At 41.2% G+C, this 23255-nt stretch overlaps 1 protein-coding gene across 1 annotated transcript; it reads left to right on the top strand.

Annotated features, from left to right (window-relative positions):
* Nucleotides 1–1524: 1524 nt before the first annotated feature.
* On the top strand, nucleotides 1525–21509 carry LOC115365914 (protein transport protein Sec24C). The gene is made up of 21 exons (XM_030061126.1): nucleotides 1525–1770; nucleotides 2190–2904; nucleotides 3636–3715; nucleotides 4040–4093; nucleotides 6521–6632; nucleotides 6765–6892; nucleotides 7468–7603; nucleotides 8799–8908; nucleotides 10021–10133; nucleotides 10583–10774; nucleotides 11398–11494; nucleotides 13671–13775; nucleotides 13941–14108; nucleotides 14995–15091; nucleotides 15185–15333; nucleotides 15725–15863; nucleotides 17049–17170; nucleotides 17645–17824; nucleotides 18142–18348; nucleotides 19207–19296; nucleotides 20802–21509. Exons 2-21 carry the CDS (start codon nucleotides 2241–2243, stop codon nucleotides 20940–20942), a joined length of 3084 nt encoding a protein of 1027 aa, XP_029916986.1. The 5' UTR covers nucleotides 1525–1770; nucleotides 2190–2240; the 3' UTR covers nucleotides 20943–21509.
* The last annotated feature ends 1746 nt before the right edge of the window (nucleotides 21510–23255 follow it).

Raw genomic sequence — 23255 nt, forward strand, 5'->3', positions numbered from 1 at the left:
TTGTTTCCCTTCTCTGTCTCAAAAGTTTACTCAGAATTAAGAAGAAAAAAAACAACACAATGCAGTCCACCATGATGAACAGATATGAGCCTGTAGCTGTTCTAGATTAGTGAGTATAGCCAGAATTGAAATCAACAACGTTCTCACTTCCAGTTCACAAGCAGGAAATGATGTGAGTAAATATAGAAAAGTCAGAAGGTGAGGAGAGGGAGGGACAGAGTCACATATACTGGAGGAGCCACAACAAGCAGGTGGACATTTATTTTTTCTATTCTCTGTCATTTATTTTATGTGAATGTAAACAGCATCTATGTGCAAATGTGTGTATAGATGTGTTCTTATTTGATTTAATGATTTAGTCTTTGTGTAAATGGTGACTCAGAAGACACTTCACACACCTGTTTGATGAGACAGGTGTGGAGGAGAGGGACGTGAGGATCAAAAGTTGTGTGTGTTTGTGCATAAATGAATCAATGAGGTGATATATTTTTGTCACAAGAGAGATTCATGACAGCAAGGAACAATTTTTTTTTGCAGACATCTTGTTTTTGCACCAGTGATCATATAAATAATTATGTACATAATATTGTGGACAATTATTTTTGTATCAATGGCATTCTCATTTTTGTGATGTTAGAAAAATGTTTCAAAATCCAATGTTTCATTCTAGTGTCTTATGTTTGAATGCATATTGTTTTTCTACTTTTAATGATTTTCTTTTTATTCAAGTTCAATAATCAGGTTCAGTGATTGATATAAATGGTTATTTTGCAATTTCATTAAATGCTCTTCTTCCATGTAGTGCACTGTTATTTTCAAGTAAAAAAAAAGATTTTAATAATAAATATGTACATTTCTTTTTTCTCAAGTTAAATGTGAACAAGCTCTCACGATGAGTGTAAATATTGTGGAGCAGAAATGTAAACGAGTGAACATGGAGCTGTTTGTGGGCTGAAAGAGCCACTCTGACAGGTGTGCTGAGCCAAAGGATCAGCACCAACATAATCTCTTGTGTCTCTGTAATCCTGTCAGAATATGGAGCCAGTAAACTGAGCAACAGGACAGATTCCCAAAAAGTGTGAGTAGTCCTTTCACTTTTGAGGTGACAAATACCTGCAGACTGCTTGAGCTGCAGTGTGGAAGAGCAGCGGCTCAGAGAATCATTTGCAAAAGGAGGATCAGGCTGCAGTTCAGCCCAGGAACTGACGAACAAAACCACTTTTAGAGGAAGAAGCTGCTTCTGCTTTGACATATGCTCAACTTTTTCTCTTCTCCATATTGCATTTCTCTTTTGATGACTCTTTTCATCTAAATAAACAAACTGCAAACTACTTTTTGATCAAATAGTTCTATAACAACCACATATTTATCCAGTAACATACAGTATATAGTCTTGAATCCTTTGCTTTCGTTCTGGCAGGGGAAAAAAAAAAGTCCTTTATTTTGATAGATATAACCGGAAGTCAGTCTAAACAGCGTTTTAACGGTTTCCTTTTACTGCGATAGCCGGAAGTCCTTGTTGTTTGTGATTCTGGCCAGCTTAACCAAGCCGTAGCAGGAAGACGGTTTATTTTACTAACATCTTTTAAGCCAAAGATGCGCTATTTAATCACAATGGACGTTTGCCACCGTGTGCAAAGGTGAATAATGGCTGAATCACTTCGTCCGCAGTGAAATATTTCGTGGACTTTATCGTCGACGGAGGAGAAATGGGGACGTTAAGGGGAAGAGGAGCGATATTAGGCGAATCCTCCCCCTAAAGTTCCAAAGGTAACGGTTTTTATATTGTTTTCAGACCACAGAACAGGCTGATAACGTCGCCTGTGATGATAAATGAATAAAACTGTTAGCAAATAGCTTAACAACCACTGCTAATAGTCTACGTTAATGTTATTCTGACGCATGTAGGTGTAAGGTAGCGTAGTGTTAATTAAGGCAGGTGTAGCCCTCTATAAAGGATGTAACGTTAGGATGGACGGCGATAAGATCACAGAAGTTTCCAAAGGTGATAAATAATAAAACAGCATCTAAACCGAGGGGGGTTATCAAGGTTGGCAACAGTGTCAGCCCACTTGAAATGATTATCTCAACAGGGTCGTTTTGATATGTAGGCCTGTTCTGGAAGAGAAAATTGAGAATCATCTCATGACCCCTCTGATCATTTGTGCATATCTGTGTTGCCACGCTAGGACACGCCTCCGAGGAGAACAAGACCCTATCAGAGACGGTTATGGAGGAAGATGGATGCCTCCACAGCGAATCAGAGTCAAACACCCTGTCAGCAATGGGCGGGCCAGAACGGCTGGTCCTCTGCATCAGCTCCAGGACCCCCATGCAATCCTGTACCCAGGTTTCAGCATCTCGGCCTGGGCTTGCCTGCTGACCAGAGGCCCTCCTATGTTGACCTTGAGCCGACCAATCGGAGCTACCAGAGCAACTCATTGTCCACGAACCAAACTCATCATGGTGCTCACCAAAGCCCTTACATTTCATCCATGGTTCCTGTTGCGAGCCATGGAAAAAATATACCTCCATCCTCTCTTCCTGTAACAAATCACCCACCACTGCCGGATGGACCTCAACACATGTCACCATGCTCCCCCCATGGCCATTACGAAGCAATACCCCCTCCTTTTCAGCCTCCATACTCACCCCAGGGTTTAATGAATGGACTTCAGTCAACATATCAAAAAGATCTGCCTATTAGCCCACCATCAGTTGGACAATGTGTAACCCAGGGGCCACAGACCACACGACAGCCTGCTTATGGGAGCCCAAATGTGCAGTCTCCTCCTCTTCCTGCTCCTCCTCTGGCTGGTGGTCCTGGATACACACCCAGCCATGTCTCACCCACCTCGCCTATCCAACAACAACCTCAGTGGACACTTCCACCGCACTACAGGGGTAAGCTTTAAGCTAATTTTAAATACCTGCCTAGGAAAAAAAAAATACATTAACAGATTCCATCCGAAGTCATTTGCACCGACAATCAGAGGGATTGGGTAACAGGACAGCTGATAAACGGCTGTCAGAGAAACCACAGCATGTTACCATCCATAAATGAACACCATCATACAAAGCATCTCATGTTAATAGCACAAGTGATGCAAGGCTAAAACAGAGGGGCCACATGCATAAAACTAAAAAAAAAAAAAAAAAAAAAATTACACAATCAGTGCAGCTGGTTCTCAGCCTAAACAAATGACCAATATTTCACAAAAGAATTCCATCTCTCACCATATATTTTGTCTCCACCTCATCACAGCACCATCAGATTGCTCATGCAGTCTAAATACTGCATGAAATGGCATATGCATGGTTTTTGCACGTACTCATTGTTTATGCATGTTAACAGGGCAGCAACTAACAAATATGAAAACACAGTCAGTTAGTGTGTTGATTATTTGTGAATTGACTAATCGTCTATGAAATGTCAAAAATAGTTTTAAATGGCTGTCACCATTACCAGAGACCAGATTTAATTGTGTATTTTTCATTTTATGATGATATAAAATGGAAAAGGGCAAACAAAAATAAGAATTTGTGAAGCTGTAGCTAATAACGATTATGTGTTCTTCACTTATAAATGACAAAAACATTCTGATTATAGTCTAACGTCCTCTTCTCTTCCTCAGGAACCATTTATGAGCCAGTACCTGACGCAGATGCCCATGGTTACAGGGAGCCATCCCAGGACGGGAGCATCATGCCGCCGGTGGGCAAAATAACAGCGGCAAAAGTGGCAGTGTACCTTGCACTATCTGGGAAATGTAGGAGGTTACTAACTCAAGCAGAAATAAATGAAGTTGAAGGGAAAGTGGGTACACCACAAAAGGAAATTCTAGCACTTTAATTCTAGGACTTTAAATCCTTAACTTATTACATGGACTTACACCGTGTATGCATCATTTTGGTTATGAATAATCATGCTTTTTCATACAACGCCACCTTTTCATTCTAGAAAAACAAAATCTCAGTCGGGAAGGAAATGTTTAGGTGTGTTGGCGTACAAATAAGTTGTGCTGTTTTCTCTCTGCAGTCCCCCAGCTCTGAGTCTCGCTACGGCCTGGACCCTAAGCTCCTACCCAGCGCTGTAAGCCCTCCTTTCATTCTTATTCTTCACTTTTTGTTTTGATCATCTGCTGTTAGGTTCCTTTTTCTCAAATTCTCTGAAACTGCATACACTGTGCCTGCCTTCTCTGATGCTGTACCATGAGATGAAGCGTTAAATTTCCCGAAATGGGCAGAGTGTTAATTTACTTCCAAAAAATCTAAATTAAAAAGGTGAGACAAAGAGTGATAGCATCAGATACACACCAGGGTTATTATTGTTAACGAAAACAAAATAACGGAAACTAGGAATGAAAGAACATTTTCATCAACTAAAATAAAAATAAAAGCAAGGCTATACAAAAAACAATAACTAACTGAAACTGTATAGTGACTTTACAATACTAACAAATAAACTAAAACTATTGAGAAAATATCTTTAGTTTTCATCTTTGTCAGTTTATTTCATACAGAAGCCTAGTACTTTTGGTGGATACAAAATCTATCCCCCAATTTTTTTTAGGTGTGCCAGTTTTATACCAGCAGATGGCTGATATATTTGTGTCACACAAGCAAGACCTTTTGGAATCTCACCCCTGACGAATTCCTCATATTTCAAAAAAAGTATAATACTAACATTGAAACTAATAAAAACTGAACTAAAACTAAGCAATTTCAACAAATAAAAACCCAACTAAACTAGCACACACACTTTAAAAATAATTCAAACTAAACTGAAAAAAAAAAAAAAAAAAACTAATGAAAAATGTAAAAGTATAATAACCTTGATACACACAACACTTCTTGGTTCTGGCTACTGACTACAGGCTGTTTGAGACCTGAGGCTTGTATCTCGAAGCAGGATTCAGGTTTTAGTGAGATAACTTCAGGCTCCACTCAAGATTTTCACCTCATCTGGATAGGAAACTATCCTACATAAAGCACCACCCCCTGGCCAATCAGCTGTTTGCCAAAACGTGGCTTGCCCAATCATTGAGAATCCCATTGAAGAAGGAGCCCAAATAGTTAGGAGAGCATTACGGCGTGAAAGGATTTTCCTGAACTGAAGCAGCTCACTTTAGCCACAGCTGCCTGCTATACAGAGCTGGCACAGGCATTTCACAACATTTTAGGGACATTTAAAATGGCAAAGTTAATTAGCTCTAACTGGTTTTGGGGGGCAAATTATTCCTGGGTAAGAGAATGGGCGTAATTGACAGTTTGCTGATGCAAATGTGAAAAAGGATCATTTCTACCCTTCATTCAAGAGGGCGAGTCGGCCTTTATATTTGCCTTTTGTTCCTGCTAAGTTCTAATGCAGCTCAATATATGATTTTATTCAGGCTATCAACTTGATGTACTGATGTGATTGAACTGTAGCGTCAGCTTATAGATTTAATATAGCTTGTATAACGTAATGACATGAAAAAGGCAAACTTACCAAATGCAATGATGTTCATTCATTCATTCATCTTCTAAACCGCTTATCCTCACTAGGGTCGCGGGGGGTTGCTGGAGCCTATCCCAGCGCTCATAGGGCGAAGGCAGTGAAACACCCTGGACAGGTCGCCAGTCCATCGCAGGGCAGACAGACAAACACTGACATTCATACACACACTCACACCTAGGGGCAATTTAGCTTCTCCAATTCACCTAACCTGCATGTCTTTGGATGGTGGGAGGAAACCGGAGTGCCCGGAGGAAACCCACGCAGACACGGGGAGAACATGCAAACTCCACACAGAAAGGACCCCGGGTGGGAATCGAACCCAGGACCTTCTTATTGTGAGGCGACAGTGCTAACCACTGCACCACCGTGCCGATGATGTTCTTGTGTTTAATTTTTACTTGTTCCCACGTCTTTTTAACCCCTGAGGGGTCACACCTGGAGGAATTCAACTATACCTGTCATACACGCAACACATCTGTGCAGTGCAGTGAGTTCATGGGTTTCAGTGTAAGGTGTGGACTACTTGAGCCACTGATGTGTAACTTAAGCATTTATGCAGTCGGCAATTCGTTGCCAAGCATTCTTTCTTCTCTTCGCGGCAGCCACGGTGTAAATTTTGTTTTTCCTCCTCATACTTTTCCAGGACAATACACTGCTCCTCCGCCGTGAAACACGCTGTTGTTTTTCCTTGTCACTCATGTTTGTGATTGGTTTGCTGCCTCGGAACCTGCCCCTTATACGTGTGTGTTCACGGCTCTTGATGAGGCAAACCTGGATCGAGTGAGCGAGTTGATAACCGGCGTTGTGATACCGCTTATCCATGATCACCATGATCTCAATTAGTGTAGCTGGATAGGTCTGAGAAATCCAGGGAAAACTGAGCTTGCTTCGTGATACAGGCCTTTGGTATTCACTTTCAGTACATATTGATAATGCTGCACCTCTCTGTTTCTCTCTCTGTCTGTCTGTCTCCCTCTCCCTCTCTCTCTCTCTCTCTCTCTCTCTCCCCCTCTCTCTCAGGTGAAGGTGATGGCCGAGGACAGGGTGGAGTGGGAGAGCAAAGTCTTTGTGTCGGAGCCCAATTCCCCTCTTCCTCCTCTGGCAACCACTTCCTGTATCATAGAGGATAGGGGTAAACACACACACACACACCCGCACATGCACATGAAACTTGTTTGTTTAATCCAGATTTACTCATCAGCATGTTTCTATTAACGTGATGCTTCCCTCCATGAACTGTATCCCTTCCCTGAATGAACTGTAGGTAACGCAAGTCCCCGGGCCATCCGCTGCACCTCGTACTGCGTGCCCTGCGAAGGCCAGATCGCCCTGCTGAGCCGCCTGCCCCTGGGAGCCCTGGTCACGCCTCTGGCAAGACAAACCAATGGAGAGGTTGGTATTTTGTTTTGTAGCCTCACTCTTAAATCATATGTGCGAACAAATTTATGGCCAAACCCGGCTACAAAATGAGTTCTATTGATTTCATGCTGGATTTGCACAGTGGCCAGCCAGAGTTTTCTCCAAGACCCAGGTCAGCAAACACTGATTTTTAGTGGGCCATGACAAAAAAAAAAAATGACCCGATTTTTTTTTGCCCAATACCTGAGAGGCGTCATTTGAGTGTTTTTTGGTGGATTTTTCTTCATTTGTTTCCGTTAAGAACTGACAAGAAAAACTGTGTCAAGTTTGCTGTAAGTCATGTTAAATTTTTCATGTTTTTTCATGTTTCATGTTTCATGTTTTCCAGATTTTCCAGCTGTGTGCATGAAAGGGGGAGTAGTAAACCAAAAGTTTATTTTAAAGGACCAATTTGACTAAACCATGTGGTTTTGTATGCTACATGTAATCAGTCCATTCAGAGCAAAGGTTTCTATGAAGGTTAGTTTGGCTTTCTTAATACGTAACATTTTGTGTGTGCGTACCTGTGTGTTCATGTTTGTGTGTGTGTGTATGTTTGTCCCCCCCAGCATCCCCTGCCGATATGCAGTGAGTCGGAGTGTGTGAGCGGTTGTGGATTCTGTGGAGCCTCCATGTGCCCCGCCATGAGCTGGCAGGACTGTGGCCAGAGGTTTTACTGCCCCTTCTGTGGTAAACTCAGCGAAGGTAGGATGCACATCGCTGCTTTTGGACAAAACACTGGCATGTTTACAAAGCACAACTGCATTTTTACTTTTACCTCACAGTTTTTTAAGAGTTAATTAAAGGATAGCAACAACAGTTCTTGTGACGTTTTACCTACAGAGTGTAGTTTTCAGCTGAAAAGTTACCCACAGTACTCTTTCATGGGCCTTGTTTCCAGAATGAAATTTTGGGCATCATGGCACATAGCTCATAGAGGAATGTGTACACTTAAAATTGAACTTACAAACTGTAGTCAAGTCATGATCATTGCGTATTTCTCTTCCACTGATCAAAGTTGCTAGTTGTTCTGAAAAATTCAAGAACCATTTTTATTATCAATCAAACTGTTTTTCAATATAGCAGCTTTGCAGTTGCACCTCACATCTCCTGGCATCATAACTGGCACTATTGCAGAGGCACTTTGGAGAGGCGGCTGTGAACAAATAATGGCTAAATTTATATATAAATAAATAAATTAAAAAAAAAAAAACATTTAATAGTAACAGCCAGGCAAAAAAGTGGTTACACCTGAAAAGACTGCTCTGCTGTGGGAGCTGGTCCATTCAGTAATGGCAGAAGTGTGTGTTCGAATATGGTAGATCTGTTTTCAGACACAAGTGACTCATACATAGGAAACAATCTTCTTTCTAAACTTAGCACTTTGTTTCTACTCCACTCTTCACCACTCTGTTGTAGCTGAGAAGCCACTTCAATAAACAGTTAACAACGTTTAGCTTTGTTGCAGTTTCTTAACAAAGCAAATTATGTTTATATTAAAATACACCTACTAATAACTACTAATGTTTGCAACCAGCTACCCAACGCTGCCTGTTCTGCAAATCTGCTGTGGTTAGCCAGATAAGTAGATGATGTTATCCAAGCAAAAAAAATTATCAATTTGAAATGATCAGTTCCAAGTTAAAAATGGCGCAGAAATGACACTTGTTTCATTCTGCTGAGACAGCCAAAATCTAAGATAAGAAATTTTCCACTATGTCCCTTGAAATCCATGTGTAGAAAAGAGACTGCATAGGTTACTGCCAGTGTTAGAGCAGACAAATGTACCAGCCACAATCAAACTTCAAAAGCCCAAAGCTCATGGCTGGTGTTAATTCGCCACCCTGGTGTAGATTCTCTTTCACGCAGCAGCAGTGATCTGTGTTTCCTCGCATCTCAGTGCCGTGGCAACACTACCAGCCCACCAAAGGAGTGGAAGGCGTTCGAGTCGACCGAGACAAGAGGCCTGAACTCAGTTTGGGATCCTATGAGATACTCAACTCTCAGAAGGTAAGACTGTCTCTCTGCTCTCACCAGTCGTGTGTATATGTGTATGTCTGCCTGTGCTGCTACAGATGACCTGCTCTTGTGTATGTGCATTGGACATCTGTCTGGTACAAAGTGTGTTGGATTGTTCAGACGGGTACATAAACGTTTTTATGCTCAGACCCAACAGACTCCCACTGATAACAATTTATTTTGGAGACCCCCCTGATTTTCCAAAATTAGTAAAATAATAGCAAAATTTAGCATAGTTTAATTACCCTGAGAATAATCTGGGAGCCTCTCAAGGACCCCTTGTAGTCCCGGAGCTCCAACAGGGCCCATCCCAAACATTTTGGTACCCTAAACCAGGGGTTTTCAAACTTTCAGGTTCTGGACCACCAAGCTGACTTTTAATTTAAGTATTATATGTGTTCAGATACTATTCACAAGCATTAAAACACAAGAAATCTGATGTCGATCTAGCATCTGATCTGACATTTGAATATTTAATTTTAATATAGTTTTCTTGTCATTTTAAAAATGATATTAAATAATTATCTCTCCCATTTTCTCTGTTGACCACCTCCAATAAACTAAATTCAAATAAATATGCATGAATAGTAAATAATCATTAACTTTAACAAAACCCAGTGGAACGACCACTTTTCAGGGATGCTTACGATGACACTATGTACAAAATCAACAAAGCATACATATACACTATCACATAGCAACACAGCACACACACACATTGGAAGCAAAAATGTTGGGGGGGGATGTGAACAGATCATAGCAGCAGTAACACAGGAGTAAAAATACACCTGAGAGTTGTACATCAGCTGCCATGACACAAAATAGAGGAGGGAGAGGAAGATGAAGAGTGAGAGATTCCAGAAAAACAAAGTGTGGGGAGCAGGGGTGCAAAGCTTTATTTATATATATAATAAGTGATTACTTCAGGACAGAAAACGATAGAAGGGCAATCAGAGGGTGTCCTTGATACATGTTTTGTACTGTTTCTTGTTTATTTTTACTAATAATTTTTTAAATAAATTGGGATGACACTCTCTGGGATGGTACGCCATAGCCCTGACAGCTAATTGGCCGTGTTTTTGTGTGTGGTTGTTTTGTCCCAGGGCGAGTCTGCTGCACTGCTCCTAGCCATAGATGTGTCTGCCTCCGCGCTGAGAGGAGGACATTTGGACTTCGTAACACAACAAATACACACTCTGCTCACCTCTCTGAATAGGTACATCTCACACACATGTACACACACACTCTCTCTTTCACAGGACAGTTCACCTTAAATACAAAAAAGATATTTTCCAACCTTAGAAAGATCTTTAGGCAGACTGGAAACCTCACCCAGTGACATCTGGATAGATAAACTGCACTGCGAGTAAGTGGGAAAAGATGTTTTTGTGTTGTGAACTGGGTGAACTGTTCCTTTAATGGTCTTCCTATGCTGCAAAGTATGGATGGTATCATTTTCTGGATTTCTGCATTTGTACAAATAGTCATGAGAAGCCAAGGATTTGGTGGACAGTCTAGTGGTAGAAATAAACAAACTATTTATCATTTATCAAGTATGAAAATGGTGGATGAAGAAGTTTTTATTTTTTATTTTTTTGCTGTATCCTTTTACTGTTTTCTACTGCAACAACAACATGACATGATGTCTTTTCTGATTCGTTGGAGGGAGGATGGTGCTGCCCACTCAGACGTTCGGGTTGGCTTGATGACGTATGACAGCAGGATCCACCTGTATGACCTCAGCCCCTCACTGTCCCGCCCACACATGCTGGTCATCATGGAGATGGAGGACCTGCAGCTTCCTGTGAGGGAGGGGCTTCTGGTGTCCCTCAGAGACTGTTTACACAGCATTGAAAGGTAACGGGCGGATCGACTGGCAGCTTTGACAGGTGACAAATCTGTTTTTTAAATGTTGGGGCTGAACTGCCATGGTGGAAATACTTTATTTTAATCATAAATTCAACCCCTCTGTCTTGTTATATCTCACCATAATAAGTATTAGTTTTAAGGTAATCTTTTACCTAAAACAAAAATGCAGCATTGTGCTAAATTTTTATGTAAAAATACACGTTTTGAATCTAAATCATAGCGTTGGGCTGCAAGAGACGAGAGCGTCCCATCCCTTTTAGTAGAGACGCCATAAATTTGCCTGCTTGCCCAAATAAAGTTCAGGTTGTCAGCTAAGGTCACTGGCAGAAACTTTTCTCTGTCCACATGAACTGATCGAAATCAAAATTTAAGAGAGAAATACAAACTTTGTTGAATGAAAAAGAAAACACCTTCTAACATTTAAAGTAACGGCAGTAGAGGATCTAAGAGGCCATGAAGAATTATAAAATGAGTAACATTGCCTCTGTGCAGTAGTTGCACAGTGCATTTTTAAGTATTCCTCAGTATGACTGTTTGCTTTGTGTGTGTGTGTGTGTGTGTGTGTGTGTGTGTGTGTGTGTGTGTGTGTGTGTGTGTGTGTGTGTGTCCAGTGTATTGCAGCTTCTTCCTCAGTTCAGTCCAGAGGGTGATGACTCCAGTGGAGTTCCCATGGAGCTGCCTGTCAAAGCAGCTCTGGCCATACTGCAGGTAGGTACCGAGGCTGCACTCACTCAAGATGTCGTGATCTCAGCTGTTCCTCTCTAGGATTTGTGAGCGAAAAGTCATTTTACCGCAATGTTTGCATCCTCTGTCAGCATCTTGACTCTTATCAGTGACAGTGTGGATCTATCTATCTATCTATCTATCTATATATATATATATATATACACTATATTACCAAAAGTATTCGCTCACCCATTCAAATGATCAGAATCAGGTGTCCTAATCACTTGGCCTGGCCACAGGTGTATAAAATCAAGCACTCAGGCATGCAGACTGTGAAACAAGACATTTGTGAAAGAATGGGCCGCTCTCAGGAGCTCAGTGAATTCCAGCATGGAACTGTCATAGGATGCCACCTGTGCAACAAATCCAGTCGTGAAATTTCCTCGCTCCTAAATATTCCACAGTCAACTGTCAGCTCTATTATAACAAAATGGAAGCGTTTGGGAACAACAGCAACTCAGCCACGAAGTGGTAGGACACGTAAAGTGACGGAGAGGGGTCAGCGGATGCTGACGCGCATAGTGCAAAGAGGTCGCCGACTTTCTGCACAGTCAATTGCTACAGAGCTACAAACTTCATGTGACCTTCAGATTAGCCCAAGTACAGTAAGCAGAGAGCTTCATGGAATGGGTTTCCATGGCCAAGCAGCTGCAGCCAAGCCACACATCACCAAGTGCAATGCAAAGCGTCGGATGCAATGGTGTAAAGCACGCCGCCACTGGCCTCTAGAGCAGTGGAGACGCATTCTCTGGAGTGATGAATCACGCTTTTCCATCTGGCAATCTGATGGACGAGTCTGGGATTGGAGGTTGCCAGGAGAACGGTACATTTCAGACTGCATTGTGCCGACTGTGAAATTTGGTGGAGGAGGAATTATGGTGTGGGGTTGTTTTTCAGGAGCTGGGCTTGGCCCCTTAGTTCCAGTGAAAGGAACTTTGAATGCTTCAGGATACCAAAACATTTTGGACAATTCCATGCTCCCAACCTTGTGGGAACAGTTTGGAGCGGGCCCCTTCCTCTTCCAACATGACTGTGCACCAGTGCACAAAGCAAGGTCCATAAAGACATGGATGACAGAGTCTGGTGTGGATGAACTTGACTGGCCTGCACAGAGTCCTGACCTGAACCCGATAGAACACCTTTGGGATGAATTAGAGCGGAGACTGAGAGCCAGGCCTTCTCGACCAACTATTTATCTATATAGATAGATAAATAGATATATATATATATATATATATATATAGATAGATAGATAGATGTCGATATATAAAATAAACACCAGCTGCTGAATATTTTTATTGCTGACTAATATAGTTTTGTGTTTTTCATCAGTTTTTATTTTTATTTTGTTTTTAATTTTTGTTTTCCTCAGTTTAGTTTCAGTTAGTTTCCAGAGTGTGTTTGCTTGTTTCAGTTTAGTTTTTATTGTTCAAAAATGTCAGTTGGGTTGTTATTGGTTTCAGTACTGGTTTTAGTTTTTAAATTATTATCCTAACAGGTTGTGCTCACACATATGACCACACTGACAAAGACTAAAACTAAAGACATTTTCTGTGTTTTTATTTTATTTTATTTATTTTTTATTTTATTTTGGTTAGTTTCATAAGTGCACAATATGATTTCAGTTAGTTTGAGTTTTTGTCTAAAGTCTAAGTCTGACTAAAATGTTGCTTCACAGCTATTTTTAGTTTTTAGTGTAGTTTTAGTTAACCTGGGCCTGGTCAGCAGCCAAAAAACAAACAAACACAAAGTAATTTTATGTCTTACCATCTTAATGAAACTGTTATCAGCAAACATTCAGGATTTGTATTTGATGACTGAAATGACTGAAACAATTGATGATCATAATCATAACAGATTGAATTTCTGTTGATTGACTTATTGAATAATTAACTAATTGTTTCAGCACTAGAAAATAATTATATTTTAGATTTGATTATACAATTTTGAAGGCCTGGTATGCATTATTTGGCCCTGTGATACACAAAATGTTGTAGAAGCGTCCATTCTGCACTTTATATTTCCGTAAATAATTTTGTTCATGCTGTTGATGTTTCTGATGGTTTCCTGTCACAGCAGGCCGTGCAAAGAAAACGATCATGATCATTTGTGCTTTGTTGAAGTGAGAATCTCAAGGCTTTCATGTGCTGGTTTCCAGGTGATGAACTGTCCAGGCAAACTGCTGATCTTCCATTCTGCTCCTCTGACAGAGAGGGGACACACACACTCCTCCTCAGGGTTCTTTGGCTCCAACAAACCAAAGGTAGCACATACACACACAGACATACACACACACACACACACACATAAATATATATGTATACACACACACACACAGAAACAGGTGAAAAGAGACCTTCCTTTACAAGAAACATTGGTGTGTCATAATTTATTTATTTATTATTCATATATTTATTTTTTTCCACAGTCCATCTTCCAGCCATCAGAACTAGCTCTCTCATTGGCCAAGGAGTGCATCAGTCAGGGCTGTGGTGTGCACTTGTTTGTCCTCTCCCAGCAGGATGTGGGCGGGGCCTGGCCGGGCCACGTTCCATATCTAACAGGTGGCGCTCTCCTCACCTACAACCACCTCCAGGTACAGCAGCCGCTCTGCCTAACAGTGGAGTCAGTCACACATGCACCTCTGAACTGGTATTACATGTCAGCATGTTAGTCTGTCTGAAAGCAAGTATTGTATGTTCAACTGACAATCATTTATTGGTATAAATACATCTGTAACAATACAGGCAGACCAGTTACTCAGCCAAAAGTCAGTTTCACACCAAAGCTGAAGATGTCACACAAAAGGAAAAACTAACTGAGCAACTCTGAAGTGACAGTCTTATAATAAAAGGTGTTGCTATAATAAGAGAGAAGGAATCGCTCATTCTTTTTTGACAAGAAAAGCCAGTAGGGGGCAGATGACTTGACTTAAAATCACACAATTCATGCAGTGGGTGGGGGGGCTGATGTACATAAAGTTGTCAAGGAATAGGATTGTTTGCCTGCTAATATTTGTTTAATACAAGGAAAGAGTGCAGTGAAACAGTCCCTCCACCAGAGAAAATAGTACCCAGGGAAATGTTTGTTTTACACAGCCAATCACCACTTCTGCGGTCAATGAATGTTGACCAGTTTGTTAGCTACAGAAGCAGAACAATGCAAGGAGTTTTTTTTTTTTTTAATTAAAATTAAAAAATCAATGGGTTTTGATTCTGTGTTGTGAAATCTTTAATACCGCTGTATGATTTGCAAACTGGTTTGTTGCAATGTAAAATGTGGGGAAATTGTGGTAAATTGTCCAGCCATTCAAAATCACTGATATGGTCCTTTAAGAATAATTCTTAAATAATCATAAATTATTTTCTCAGTCTTTCCCCTTAATCAAAAGTGAAAGTTCTGTGCAGTTTACTGACATCGTATCACAAGATTTGTGGGTATTGAAGTCCTCCAAAAACAAACAATTTATTGTTTCACAACAGGGGGAACTGGACCGGGAGCGTTTCAGCACCGATCTGAGGAGGACAGTGGAGACGGAGACGGCCTACAAGGCTCAGCTCAGGATTCATGTCAGCAAAGGTGACAGAGACAGACGGAAAATATTTTGTTGATTTTTCAGCTGATATTCCTTCAAAATCCCTGTGATGATAATACAGTTTCCTGTGTCCCCAGACTTGCGTGTGTCTGGCTGTTATGGACTGTTCATCCCCGGGCCAAGCCCCAGTCAGGTTGCCATGGCAACCCTTGATTGCCAGACAACGCTGGCTGTTGAACTCACACACACCAGAGCCCTTGATGAGAAGAGGGGTGCAGCCATACAGGTGGGTACAGTTGAATTTGGATCAGAGTATTGGATGCTGTCTTTATTTCAGTCTGTACCCCACATTAGTTTTCATCATAAGTGTGTCGGATTTACAAACTGGGACTTCTGATAGAACTTTTATTTTTTAACAGTGAAACAATGTCATGCTTTCAAACTGAGATATCCACTCATATTTATTTACTATGATTGAAGATAGATCCATGTTTGACATGTAATAAAATTTTACAGACTCTGTGCTCTCCGTATTTTTATGGATTAATTTGGTAATGAACTTCAAATGAGGATATTCATTGTTTTGGAAGATGAGTTCAGTTGCCATTTTATCACTGAATACAGACGTAGGTAGGTTACCACCATATAAACCCTCCTCCTTCCTCCTTGTGTCCCAGGTTGTCTTGTCCTACAGCACCCAGACAGGAGACAGGAGGACCCGCGTTCACACTCTGACCCTGCGGTGCTCACGCCACCTGCTGGACACCTTCCGCAACTGCCAGGCTCAAACACTGCTCACCTTTTACTGCAAGAAGAGTAAGGAAATCATGCTATAGACTAATGACTTAAAAAGAAGTAAAATCTATGCCAATAATGACATCAGCATTATCGTTTTGAAATTTCTGTCTGAAAACACTGTATAAATATTTTACTACACAAACATGGGAAAAAATGCACGCTTTGAAATTAATAGCTTTGCATCTGAAAGTTTTGCATACATAAATATACATACACGATGTATTAATATCAAGCATGCAGAATACATTCACAAGTATGCAACCTGCTTGAAACTTTAAAGGAATACTCGTTTACGTTTTGGGCAAAATATTTTTTTTCCAACTTACCCAGACCAAGACAAGATGTTGGGTACCATTTTCACCTCTGTGTGTCCGGTGGTTCAGTCTGTGGGTAGCATTTCCTGTTAACTTGATAAATACTTGAAGTCTATGGGAGCTGTTAGCTTGGCTTGATCAAAGTGGAAAAAAAAATAAACCTTACAGCAACTCCGAAGCTGTCTGATATACAGAACAAGGTAAAAATGGGGTCAAATGTAATAAAATAAAGCCACATTCTCAAATTTTACAAAATACAGCAAGTAGTACAGATACATCATTAAAGGTAGTATGTATGGAATTATTAAGCATCCATGCATTGTAGTCAAATTAGTAAAACTATGTTATGATGTATGTAAACAAATAAGACCACGATCAGAAAGGATGGTAACCTCTGTGTCATGTCAGCGGTGTTGTTAGAGCTGGTGTTTCTCAAAATTAAGATGTTAAGGATTAAGGATTTTGTGCTCGAGGTGAATGCTCAGGAGATAATAATAAATTCGCAAACGATGCCAGTTTCTAATTATGTAAAAGCGTACGTTTTATTTCCATATTTTTTTGACTTATTGTTTGTATCGACTACTGAATTTCTGGTATCATGACAGCCCTACCTTCCTCCATCTGCTGCTGCGAGAAGCTGAAAGCTTTAACTAAGTTTGTGCTTATAGAACAGCACCTTCTCCCTGTTTGTTTTGTACCATAAAGCAATCCAGCAGATTTAGTGCCGAATCCAACCCAGTAACACAACATGAAATGTAGTGTACTCAGTGTGGCAGCAGGCAATGTGCTACCAGTCTTGGTAGTCATGGTCCTGTTTATTTATGATAATCATTCTTAACTCTGATGTTAGCCTAGTAAGGCTACATTAATTTGTTTTTTGTCTATGCAGTGTACTGTGCAGCACTGGAGCGCCCTCTACCGGAGCTGAGGGGGGAGCTGCAGACGGACGTGACAGAGGCTTTGGCTTCCTACCGTAAACACTGCAGCTCTGCCTCAGTGTCTACAGGACAGGTCATCCATCCAAAATATCCATTCTAGTAAACTTTTTATACTGTCATTTAAAATATTTTTCAACACTTAATCTGCACATAATCTTCATTTTACTCCTGGCTGTTAAAATGATTTTGCAGTGTTGACTGCCTTTCAAAGCACATTTTACATCATCTACCATCAGATATATCAATAATTATGATAATGTAAATGTTGTTTTAGCATGAAAATGCATGTGTAAAAAATGTTTTAGCAGGTTAGATGCTTTGATATGTTTTTCACTTCTATCCTTTATTATATTCTTGCTCTCTGTTACCCACCCACATCTCTTTTCTTTGCTGCTGTAATGACTTTACTCCCAATCAAGTTCATCCTATTTTATCTTTCAGTATCTTCACCTCGAAGCCAAACTTAACTAGGCCACGAGTTTAATTTTGACATCAAGTGTGTGTGTGTGTGTGTGTGTGTGTGTGTGTGTGTGTGTGTGTGTCCTAGCTGGTCCTCCCTCAGCACCTGCGAGCCCTTCCAGTCTACATCAACAGTCTGAGGAAGAGTGAGGTGCTGCTGCCCGGCATGCGGAGCTCCGTCCACCAGCGGCTGCAGCAGCGCTGCCAGATCCTCAGCATGGACGCCAGCAGCACTGCCACGCACTTCTACCCCCTGCTGCGGCTGCTGGTCAGTGTCAAAATGTATACACAGTTGTCCTCATTAGAGCCACACCGATATATCAGGCTGATATTCTGCCCTATGAAGCTCAAGGGCAGCAACTGCAAATTTGATGTTGGCTCTTCAGTGTTGATATATGGAAATACTTAGTGATCTCAAGTTAAAAAAAAAAAAAAGTCAGATGTCAAAAAATCAAAGTAAGTAGTACATTTTAAGACACATAATGAAGTAAAGCTGCTTTTGCCTCTTTTCATTCTTTTTACAAACTATAAATGATGCTGAGATGTTGGAGTGGCTCCAGTCGCTAATTTAGATTTTGCTTGCAGCCGCTGTCAGCTGATGGCTCTGGTGACGTTTGCCCTCCCAGCCTGGAGGAGGCGCTACGCTGCAGTGCCACCAGCCTGGAGCCCAGGGGTGTGTATTTGGTCCACGGGCCCCTTGTCTTGCTGCTGTGGGTGGGCAGCCATGTCCCAGCATGCACCCTGGTGCAGCTCTTCAACACCAGCTGCTTCTCATCCCTGCCATCTGGAGAGGTGAGAGATTAGATTACATTAGATTAGATTAGGTCAGGGGGTGGAGAGTCAAGTCAAAATTCAAGATAAATTTATTTACAGATTAACTAATAAATAAAAACAATAAAATCACAAGTGGGGGCGAGCTCACAGCTTTGATCCCATGTCTGCCAGCGTGTGAGCGTTTGGACATGGAATGGAATAAAATAAAGTCACCACCACCACCACCTTTCAAAACAGAGTTTACACAGTGCTTTGACAGACGCAACAAAAGCAAAATAACAACAGAAAGCTGTACAGAGAAGGCCAAACAAGAGCAACACAAAATGAAGGTAAAATCAAGACGAAGATTTAAACAGGAAAACAAACGATGCAAAATACAGGAGAGGGAGAAAACAGAAGGATGTTGAAAGATAGAAACGGTAAAAGATTTTTAAAATAAGCAGTAGAAACATAAGAATGAATATAAATTGATAAGTAGAACCACAAAAATAAAAGCAATAATAAATGAATAAATAAAATTAAAAGGTCGTCTGTTAAGAACAGCAAGAAGCCGAGCCGCTGCGCTCTGAACCGGTTGGAGGCGAGATACTTTTGGTTTACGTCAGAAAGGAGGGAGAAAATAAAAGTGGGATGACTTTCTCCAGGTGAGAGTGTGAGAACTCCTTATCTGAAGGCAGCAGGTCTGTGCATCCTGCAGCGCTCAGGAACGGCCTCGTCGTGTTCCCTACATCGGCACGGCGGCATGAACACCAGCTTCTGACAGAAACAGAACGGTGGATGGGTTTGTTTTTTTTTAGAGTTTTGAAATGCACCCTGAATGTTTTTTTTTTTTTTTTTTTTTTTATTGTGCATTTGTATATTTTTGTGCTCTTCCAGACCAAACTGCCTGCGCTGGACAATCCCCTGTCCAGCAGTGTTCGATCCCTCATCGACTCGCTGAGCTCCCAGGCGCCCTGCACCCGCAAGGTGAGCCCCCGACTGTCCCGACACTAGTGAAGGCAAAACCATTTCAGCAGCAAACAGCACAGATTAGTACCAGACTAGCTGACAGAGCGGTCTCTGTGATTGCCCAGCACTTGCTCCACATCGTAGTGGATTTAGCAAAAACACAAATGGCAGATTGAAAAAAAAACATCTTTGCCATCCTCCGATAATGATAACTGCAAGTGCACGTTGGCTTTTTGTGGGCTCTGATATCTTCCACTTGGTGTTACAAATAGTAGAAGTGTGTCAACATGGGTAGCAAACTAGTGCTGAAATGTTATCGATTAGCCAGTCAACAGAAAATTTTGCATAATTTTGATTCATTTGTCAAATAAAAAAGTCAAACATTTTATCAGTTTCACCAAGATCGCTGAGATGCTGTAGTCGTCTTCCTTTTCTGTTTATATCATTACAAAATGAATCCTTTTGGTGTTTTTGGCTGCTGGTCAGACTAAGGAAAACATTTGAAGACATAGCTTTGGGTTCTGCTTACCTCCCATGTAAATAATGAAAATAATCATTAGTTACAACCTTAATCAGGACTGTAATGGCCTAGCGATCTATGCCGCAGCTCAGTTACCCAAAAAGAGAAGCGATGTTCGCTGTTTGCTTACATGCAGTGGTAGACAGGAGTGGCAGGTGAGCAGAGGGACGTGTGTCAGGGCCGATGGAGCCATCACACCCACCTGTCCGTCACTCACACCTCCTCCTCCGCCTGCCCTGTCACCTCCTCTTCACACAGCGCTTGACGTTCAGACTTGCCCCGTGTCAGGATAAATGAAATAAAGCATTTCCTGACAGCTGATGCCACCGCCTTTTGCCCCTGACACGGCTGTGTGTGTGTGTGTGTGTGTGTGTGTGTGTGCGTGCACGCGTGTATCTGTATGACAGTGTGTCTCCAGGACCTTTATCAAAAGTCTGAAAACATCTTAAATGGTAGAAATTCAAGGTCTTAAAAATATTTAAATGTTGTAAAAGCACTTACAGTTTTAAATTTTTCTCTGTGTGACGACTAATACAGAACAGAGTTTGTAGTAAGAATCAGATCTAGGATTACACATTAGGCTATGCATAAGCATCACATAATATATATATGCATATTTTGCATCACTTCTGCTTCACTAAAAACAACTGGACTTGATGTCCCTTAAAGGAACAGTTCACCCAAAATACAGAAAAAGACATTTTACTACTTACTCAATTATAAATGAATTCATCAGACTGGAAACTTTGTCAAATCACACAAACTCTCTGGATGGATAGATTGCACTCGAGGTAAGTGTAAAAATATCTTGTTTTGTATTTTAGGTGAACTGAACTTTTAACAATTAACCCACTTTTGTCCTTTTTTCTTTCCCTTTCATAATCTTAGTTACATGTCTTCACTTTCATCACTTTCGCCAGCTTTATTGGCACATGAGACGGCAAATTCCCATGACTGCATTTGAGTGTTGTTCATATGCGTGTGTGTGTGTCTGTTTCCCCAGCTGTATGTAGTGAAGCAGGGTGACAGCTGCGAGGAGACCCTGCAGCGCCACCTGGTGGAGGACAAGAGTCCCAACGGGGGAGCGTCCTATGCCGACTTCCTCTACCATCTGCACGTCAACTCTGTCAGGCTGCTGCAGTGACCAGACATGCACACACACACGCACACACACACACACACACACACACACACACACACACACACACACACACACACACAAAACCCATCAATATTATCCTTATTATAACTGGAAAGATCCAGGCCACAGCTGCCCAGTTATCAGAGCATAAGCAATGCATGGAGAGATTTTAAGCAATACAGAGTTTTACAGTATTTATTTCACTGATTACAGAATGAATACTTCCTCTCTGTGTGTGTGTGTGTGTGTGTGTGTGTGTGTGTGTGTGTGTGTGTGTGTGTGTGTGTGTGTGTGTGTGTGTGTGTGTGTGTGTGCGTGTGTGTGCGTGCGCGCGCGCGTGCGTGCGTGTGTGCGCGTGTGTGTGCCCGTTTGTGTGTGCTTAGTTAGGTGTCTGGTAGGTCTGGTAAAGGCCTGAAAATGTGTTCATGATGTTAATTTATTCCACTGTAATGACAACTCTCTGATCCTTGCCTGAGGTGCGTGTGTGTGTGTGTGTGTGTGTGATTCCTGTTTACTGCTGTGTACGTATAACTACTGTCATCTACTGGAAAAAATAAAGACAAACTTCAACTTAACCATCACTTCTGTATGTTTAGTTCTGAGTGAGAATATTATTTGTTAAAAGTGCGTCTGACGTACAGTAATCTGTGTCGGGGGAGGAGGAGAGCGCTTTGCAGTGTTTCATTAACAAGGATTGTAACTGTTTTCTAATTAATGGTGGGAGCGGTGAACCCAGAGGTCATGTAATCCTGCAGCTGCAGACTTAAGAGGCGAGGATGGCTGCTGCCTATTGAGTCCTAGTGGCTAATAAAGTTAATTGGAAGCAATTATGTTGCATCAGTCGTGGCTGTGAGGCTTTTTATTCAGCGACAGGACGGGAGAGGAATCAGTCAAACATGGAGGGTAAACCCCTTGTAAACTCAGAAAACACTCCTTTTTTTATTGGTGGATTTAGTGAACACCTTTGCAGCTTCACACTAATTTTCATAAGTGCAGTTCATGGCAGGCATCATAACAAAAAGGGTCCAACTGACGTAAATTGCACTACAAGGGGGTCTTTAATTTAAATAACAAGCACACAATAATAATCTCTGAAGGTATGACTGTTTTTGATGTCATGATGCACTGCAGGATGAACATCTGTCCAGGTCACCCCTGCCACACCATCAGCTGTGGCCATTTCACTGTGAATTCATGTCTCCTTTAAACATTTTGGGTCACACTAATGAGATTTGGACTGTCAAACCGCAAGCCTGTCTTTAATTCTGAAGCCAAGTGAGGAAACTCTAAGGTATTTTTTTGTTATTAAAAAAAAATGGGAGAAATGTCAGTGGGTCAGAGTTGGTGTGTTTATTAAGAAAGAAGCTGTTTAATTTCCAGATACACCCACATGACGCTTCCCGCGTGTGATGCCTGTAAAAAGAAAGTGCTGCGATGACATTTAGCGGAATTATGCAACGCTCCCGAGTCAGTGATAGTATTTCTATATCGATTCATAATTTCTCAACGGTGGAGCATTTGCTGAAACTTTACTCTGTGGTATTATTATTATTATTATTTTTAATTTCCTATGATATCTCCATAATGCTTTTTATATTTTTGCTGTGGTCACTCTTTTTTGGCTGTGCTCGTTGTGCAATTCGTTAGAGTATTTCTGAAGCTCTGTTTGGTTAAATTTCGAAGATAAACCATAGATACTCGATACGTGATGAATGAATCCACACAAACACGTGCACATACAACACGCATGGCGCACATTTTGAAAGCACGAGCCACCTCACGCTCATATTTGCCCCTATTTGGAAGTGCGCACTGTGCCGGCGGGAGGTGTGTGTGTGTGAGATTACTTTGCCCGCGCCTGCAGTTGCGCACTTTGTCCGGCAGAGGGCGGCAGAGAGCGCTACCGCGGCCAAGCTGCAGTCCCAAAACGCGGACTGCGTCAAGCTAGCCGTACTTAACTAGCATGACACCGGAAACGTGGTGATTTTGTCCTTCAAAATAAATCTTAAAAAAAAAAATCAGGTTGATTGCCATGAAGGTTGAAGAACATACAAAGAATTTGTCTTGGTATGTTAGTGCAAGAGAAGATGTAGAGATTGACATAAATAGTAAAGATAAATGGGAAAAGAATATAACGAAAAGAAAATAAGATGTAAAAATGGTAAAAAAAAATAAAATAAATAATAATAATAATAATAATAATAATAAAATATGTTTACAAAATATTCAGCCAGAGAACCAAGAGCTTATTTACAAGTATTGCTGGCTTCATGCATAGTGTTCATGTACAGACTGCACGGTGATCAACAAAAGGCA

Source organism: Myripristis murdjan, chromosome 9, assembly GCF_902150065.1.
Source record: "Myripristis murdjan chromosome 9, fMyrMur1.1, whole genome shotgun sequence".
NCBI lineage: Eukaryota > Metazoa > Chordata > Actinopteri > Holocentriformes > Holocentridae > Myripristis > Myripristis murdjan.

Coding starts and splice junctions, on each gene's coding strand:
- LOC115365914 (XM_030061126.1), top strand. CDS start 2,241: ATGGATGCCTCCACAGCGAATCAGAGTCAAACACCCTGTCAGCAATGG. Junction 11,495..13,670: donor CAGCTCTGGCCATACTGCAG/GTAGGTACCGAG, acceptor GCTGGTTTCCAG/GTGATGAACTGTCCAGGCAA. Junction 14,109..14,994: donor TCACCTACAACCACCTCCAG/GTACAGCAGCCG, acceptor GTTTCACAACAG/GGGGAACTGGACCGGGAGCG.